The 6,928-nt window shown below is 56.7% G+C and overlaps 1 protein-coding gene across 1 annotated transcript in view; it reads right to left on the reverse strand.

Moving 5' to 3' along the window:
• Nucleotides 1-6,928, reverse strand: part of AP2A1 (adaptor related protein complex 2 alpha 1 subunit) — a 29,699-nt gene that overhangs the window by 19,116 nt on the left and 3,655 nt on the right. Inside the window, exons 2-4 of the mRNA XM_023520125.1 lie at nt 564-632; nt 307-449; nt 39-185 (exon numbers count right to left, since the gene is read on the reverse strand). Of these exons, the coding sequence (XP_023375893.1) occupies nt 39-185; nt 307-449; nt 564-632 (359 nt within the window). The remainder of the gene's footprint in view (nt 1-38; nt 186-306; nt 450-563; nt 633-6,928) is intronic.

Consider the following 6,928-nt stretch of genomic DNA (forward strand, 5'->3'; position numbering starts at 1 on the left):
AGGATGCGGGGGATGTCGGCGGCGAAGGCCTCGCCCATCTCACGGCTGCCCACGTTGGCGATGCAGTGCAGGGCCAGGCACATGAAGGTGGGGTTGCGGCTGGCCAGGTCGTTCTTGATGGCGTTGTTGATGAGCCGGATCAGCTCCGAGTTCGAGTTGACCAGCACCGAGATGAACAGGTAACCCTGGGTGGGGCGGGGCGGGGGCCGAGACCCTTGTGCCGACTCTCACAGCCTGGAGGCTGCACCTTCAGCCCCTCCGCCCAGACCCAGGAGTCCCGCCCCGACCCCTCCTCCGCAGACTCACGATCTGCTTCTCAGTGTACTTGTTGGAGCTCAGCAGGTTCACAGCCTCCATGTGCCCAAAGTCAATGTCATGGCCGAGCAGGAAGATGAAGAGCAGTTTACACACATATTTTTTCTTACTGTAGCCATCCAAGGCTTTGTCCCCTGGGGCCAGAGGAAGGAGGAAAGGGGAGGTGAAATGAGGAAGGATCACACCTGCGAGTCCCAGGAGCCCCAGCGCCCGGCCCCTCCCCCCTCAGAGGCAGGAGTCCCACCTACCTTTGAACTTGGAGCGGATGTTCGCCAGTTCCTTGTTGATTCTCTTAATCTCTGCCTCTTTGCTCTTACCTGGCAAGGAGAAGGCAGGGCAGGTGACGAGGGTCCCAAAGAGTTGAGCCACATGCCCTCGCTTTCCCCGGCGAGGTCCCTCTCCTGACCCCGTGGCCCCACCTTAGGCCTGGGCCCCATCTCTAGCCGGGAGCTTCAGGGAGGTGATGACTAAAGTTCATTGGTCTCTGCAACTCCCAGAAGCCAGGCACACACTTTGGGGTGATCCCTGACTTCCTCCTCCCACTGTGGCCCCTAAACTATACTCTCTCCCTGGGAGCTCCTGTCCGCACCCACAGCTCTGGTTACCCCTGCACCAGCCCCCAGCACTGGGCAGGCAAGAAATCTGTGCAAAGGAATGAATACATTAATGAACGAACGAACGAATGACGAGCTCGGCTGCCTCCCCGCGGTCCCCCAGCACGCTGACCCCTACCGCGTCCCCACCGAGCGCAGCATCTCCTGAAAACCTGGTCTTCCCTGCTCAAGTCCCCAACCAGGTAAAGGTCCCCTTGCCGCCCAGTCACAAGGTCAGACCCTCGGGTGCTGAGCTCCCCACTCCCTCTCTGTCCCTCCCCACCACCTGGCCCCTCCATTCCCGTGGCCCTGGCCCGTCCCCTCCCGCCTGGGCCACAGACCCACTCTCTCCCTCTCCCGGCTGCCAACCTCTCCCCAGCCCGCGTGTCCGCGACATTCCCATACCTCTGACAAGACCGGTCCTCTGAGGGGATGACTCTAGGGGCCTCCCCCCGCCCCACGGTGCCCTCTGATGCCCAGGCACTGCCCGCTGCGTCCTCCTCACGTACCCCAGGTCCAGGCGAGCCAGCCATTACCATCTCGCCCATGACAGGCTCCAGCTGACTCAGCTCCTCCACACAGAACTCAGGGCATGCCCCTCGTCACTCAAGCCGTCGCCATGCCCGCTCGGCCCACCCTTCAGAGAGGCTACCCAGACGCCTCCGCTGCGACCAGCTTGTCCGGACCCCGTGTTCACTCACTCAGATCGCTCCAGCACCTCCTTTAGGGACTCCTTGCTTCCTGCTGGGAAGCCCTGGCCACTCCGCCAATGTCACCCGTCACCACCTGCTGGGTGCTCCGGCCCCACTGGCCTCGGCCAGCTCCAGGGACACGCTGTGCTCACTCGCTGGGCCCACCTCTCTCTCTTACCATCATCTGAATCTCAGCTCTTGACACCTCCTCCAAGAGGCCTCTCCTGACCCGTTCTTTAAAGTCGATGTCTTTCGTTAAAAAACAATCTTTCCTAGCACATTTCACGGCATGGAACTATCTTCTTGACCTTTACTGTCTAACCTCGGCTCCCACTTCAGATTATGAGCACCGTGAGGACACTTGTAGTCAACGTCTGGTTATCTGAAGGGCAGAGACCCGCTCTGACCCACGGCTGTGTCATCCGCATCCCTCAGCACGTGGCCGAGCACCTGGGAGGCTTGAGTGTGCACTGAACGAACGAATGAATGAACGGACGAACGAATGAATGAACGGACGAACGAAAAAGCAAGGGTATGCATCCCTTCTCTTTCGAAATCCAGCCTCGCCTCCTACCCCCAACTTCCAAGTAAGCTCCCACGAGCCTCGCTTCAGCTATCGCCTCCTCCAGGGAGCCCCCTCTGATTAGCACCCCGTCACCAGTGCCAAGCAGACCCTAGAGCTGCACAGTCCAATACGGTGGCCATCGGCCAGGTGGCTCTTGAGCATCTGAAACGTGGCTGGAACTGTAAGTGGCAAAACTGAGTGTAGAAAAAAAAATGTGAAATATCGCATATTGAAATTGATGTGGCCCATTTCTTTCTACTTTGAAAAAATGTGGCCGCTGGAGACGTTAAAACCACACTGTAAGGCCACTGGACAGCGCTGCTGGGCCTCCGCTGGGCTCCCACACTGCCTGTGTCCCTCCCTCGGGGCATGTACTGAGGGTATCTGGGTCCGTCCCTGTCCCCCAGATCAGAAGCCACTTGCAAACAGGGACAGTATCTACCACTTCCTGGGTTACAGCTCCATGTTCCAAGCGCCCGAGCGCAGTAAAGGCATGAGGCATGAAGAGGGGACACTAAGAAACGTCGAGTGAGCCAGCCCGAATCCTCAGGAAGGGGTGGAGGGCTCTCTGGGACCCAGGCGACGAAGGGCCAGCACTTCAGCGATGAGTGTGAATCGGCCTGTGTGGCCCCAGAGGCCATCTGATCCTTCATTTATTAATTACACGTTTCCTGAGGCCCCGGGGGCCAGGCCTGAGCGGGGCCACCCCCAGACACTCAGACCCAGAGGGACTCCTGGCCTGGTGGGGTACAGGCAGGGGACCCCCTCCCCATACCTGAGATAGATGTGCAGGGCTGGAGGGTGCCTGGGTACCGCCCAGGCCCTTGGTGGAGGCTGCAGGAGGTGGGACATTTGAGGAGGCCCAAGAAAGATGAGGAGGGTTCGGGAGCAGTTCACCAGCAAGGGCGGCCAGAACCAAACCCCACCGCCGAGGCATGCCCACTGGGGACGCCGGGGGTTCAGACAGCGCCTCCCTCTGGGGGCAGGACAGGGCGGTGAGTGGAGCGGGAGCACACTCTCTTCTATTCTTAACCCGGGATGACCACATAATTGCTCCAACTGCCCGTCTCAAAACTGTTCTGTAGGGACCTGAAGAAGCTCAAGCAGCTTTTATAAACGCATCACATATCACAAAGCGGCTGCCTCAACTTTATCGCGGAGAGAGAGAGATATTTGAACAGCGATTAGATTTCCAAGGCTGGCCCCCTCTCTGGCCTTCCTTTACGCCTCTGTTAAAAGCTTCAAGAAGCAGACCCAGCAGGGGTCAGCCTTGGGGAGGGGAGGGGAGGGGGTGCCGGGAGCCAAGGGTGCTGGTTCCGCATCTGGCGGCCCATCAGGATAAGCTGGGACCGTATGATCTGCGGGCTCTCTTAATAAATATGCTATTTTCATATATATATATGTACATATTAAAATATTCACATGTAGAATCATATATGGAAATGTTCTTATAAGTAACTGATTACATAGAAGACAGTATCACACAGATCCGGTTTAAGAATGTTTAAAGGACAGATGTGTATTTTTTTCTTTAAATGGTCTTCGAATTGCCCACATCTACCTGATGCTACCATCTGTGTAGCTGGTATGCTTTCTATTAAAAAGAAATTCACGGAGAGCACGGAGCACCAGGCCTCCAGACGGGCAGGGGCTTCGGGCGGGGAGCACAGACATCCCGGCCGGGGCAGTCTCTGAGATGACCCAGCGGCAAGTCGCAGCCTGGGTGCCGAGGCGGCGCATAGGTGCTGCCGAGGAAAACGCGTGGCAGAAAGGGGCTAAAGGCAGCCGCGACGGGATGGGCTGCCGAAGAAACGACTTTCTAGCGCCCAGGGCCACCCAGTGACGTCCCCTGGGCCAGGCTCAGGGATGACTCATACTGGCCCTGCTCTTGGGGACTCCTGGCCTGGAGGGGAGAGTGACAGGGACAATGGTAAGTATCTGGACAGAGACAGACACAGCGGGGGCTGAGAGGCTGGAATCGGACTGGGGACGAAGGCTCCAGCTCCTGCGATCTGAGGATCAAATGTGAGGCTGAAAATGAATGAGCGGATATTCAGGGAAGTGTTCTCTGGGCAGGGGGGCCGGCGGACGGCGCGGGTCTTCTGGGGGCACTGAAGAGCCAGGGGAGGGTGGCGGTCCCTCTTCTGCCTACAGCTGCTGCTGTGACAAGCATGTGGGTGGAAAAGAGTCCAGCCCTTGCTACATCTGCACTACCTTGGGGCTTCTGACTAGGGGAGATAAAGCCTTGACTAAGGGTTTAAGCCGCAGTGGCAGAGGGGTGGGGCTGTCACTGCCACCAAGGGGATCTGCGCAAATCCCAACTCTACCCCACAGGGACTGACGCTGTTACCGAGAGCCTCCACAGCTCTGGACACCTGCAATACAAGCTAGCGAATGTTCCATCTACACATCCTGCCGTGATGTGTCTCCCACACAAGTCCTAGCAGGCCTGGGTCCCAAAGAGGATTCTGGGAGATGATGCTTGTAGGCTCTGGACCACGATCCGGCTCGGCACACGTTGGCCCTCCTCTGTCTAATATGACAGCCAAACGTGGCCGTGGGCCACCTGAAACATGGCCAGTTCAACTGAGGGGGTGAAGTTCTTGTTTTATTTAATTTTAATAAACTGACACTGAAAAACTGATCTTTGATTCAGGTACTGCAAAAGTGTGCTTGGAACAATTTGAGTACTTCATGAATCTACTTTTTCAATCTTAAGTTTTATAAACTCTTAATACAGAGTGAATATTACCAATGCAAATGTAGCCCAAATTGAGAATGGAACGTAAACTGTCTCATTAATCATTTAAAAGCTATTGATTACACATTCAAATAATATTTTACAAGTACTAAATAAAATATATTAAAATGAACTGCACTGGCTTTACGCTGAGCGAGAAGAAATTCTCCTCGAGCAACCAAGTCGGACCCTGTCATTCCCCAGCTGGAAATGCAGCTGCAAAGACCCCCCTGAGCTAACACGGAAGGGTCCCCCAGGGCAGGGCGGCATCTGCAGAGTCCAGAGCAGTCCTCACACAGAGTGGGTGTCGGAGGTGACTGTGAGTGAGGGGTCCCCACGGCACACTGAATAAAGTGAGACTTACTCTTGGCTCTCTGCGCAGCGGCCACAGGGACCCTGTGAAAACCTGAATCAAATCCTGTCCCTTCTCTGCTCAGACTCCCTCCCTGGCTGCCGTCACGCTCAGCATAAAAGCGAAGTCCTCACTGAGGCCCTCCAGACCCTGCATGTCCCCTAGGCCCCTCTCTGACAGAACGCCCCGCCCTCTCCCCGCCCCCCACTGCAGTCCTGCTACTCGGCATGCTCCGTCCTGCCTCAGGGCCTTTGCACGGGCTGATCCCACTGCCGGGAATGTCGTGCTCCAGATTCGCGCGGGCTCAGCTCGCCCACTAAATGCGATTCTTTGCTCCAACGTCACCTTTTCAGCGAGAGACCAGCACATATGAGAGCACCACCCCAACCCTGTCCGCACACACCCTTTCCCTGCTTTATTTCCTCCCGACACCCACGGTCACCTGAGTACCTGAGTACTACATATTTACTTGTACACTGGTCCATGTCACCCCTAGAGCATGAGTACCACAGAGAGGGGACTTTTGCTCACTGCTGTAGTCCCATCACCTAGAACAGTGTCTGTCACTCAGCCGTCACTTAGTAAAGATCGGTTCATTTGTTCATTCATTTAATCAATCAATCAATCAATTGGCAAACATCTCCAGAGGTCTCCACTGGGCCAGAGCTGGCCCTGGGCGGAACTGGGGACCCAAGGAAGGCTCAGACCAGAACCTGCGCTCCAGGGGCTGGGGGGAGATGTCACAGATGGTTGCAATGTGGAGCGGATGTGCCCTGATGGAGGTGCCCAGGGCCCTAGACAGCCCAGTGTCCCCCCTTCCAAAGCTGGGAGCTCCCGGTCAGATAAGTGAGTGGTAGCTGAGGCAGATTCCCTCAGATAGGACAGGGCCACAGGGCCACACCCTCGGGCTGCTCCCAGCCCCAACCTCTCCCCTTCTTATCTGCAGAATTTGCCCTTCCTGGCCCCGGCATCTCAGAGCCTGTCTTTCCTTTCTTTCTAGAGTTTTCTCTCTGAACTCCGCTATGCCCTTCGGATCCTCCAGCAGGATGGCACCAGCCCCTCCTCTCTCCCTGCCCATCTCTGAGCTCTGCCTCGTCCTCAGCCCGCATCGACCCATCCTTCACTCCCGCTTCGAAGCCTCCGTGCTCCCCAGACGAACGCTCCGCCCATCGCCCCCCGGTCAGATCCCAGGCCTCAGCGCAGAGTCCCGATGCACCGGGCCTCCGGACCTTTGCACTTGCTGCGCCTCCGCCTTCACGGTCCCACACCGTCCGAACAACGCGGACGGAGCCCCCGTTCTCTCAACACTGAGGCCTTCTGCCTCCCTGGACGCAGGACGGCGACGATTTTCTCCAACGAAAAAACCTGAGAGATAAGTCACCATTTTCATAAAGTTCGCCATTTTCAAGGGTACAGTTCAGTGGTCTTTGGTCAACCCACGTTGTACGACCGTCACGATCTAATTCCACATTCTCGTCACCCCAGAAAGTAACCCCGGACCCACGAGCGGTCACTCCACATTCCACTGCCCCCTAGCCCTGGGCAACGGCTAATCTACTTTCTGTCTCTATGGATTTGCCTGTTCCAGACGTTTCGGATACACGGAATCATACATTTTTGTACATCTGGCTTCTTTCGATTCGAATGACGTTTTCCAGGTCCGTCCATGTC

The sequence above is a fragment of the Pteropus vampyrus genome, unplaced genomic scaffold (genome assembly GCF_000151845.1).
Source record: "Pteropus vampyrus isolate Shadow unplaced genomic scaffold, Pvam_2.0 Scaffold250, whole genome shotgun sequence".
In the NCBI taxonomy this organism is placed as follows: domain Eukaryota; kingdom Metazoa; phylum Chordata; class Mammalia; order Chiroptera; family Pteropodidae; genus Pteropus; species Pteropus vampyrus.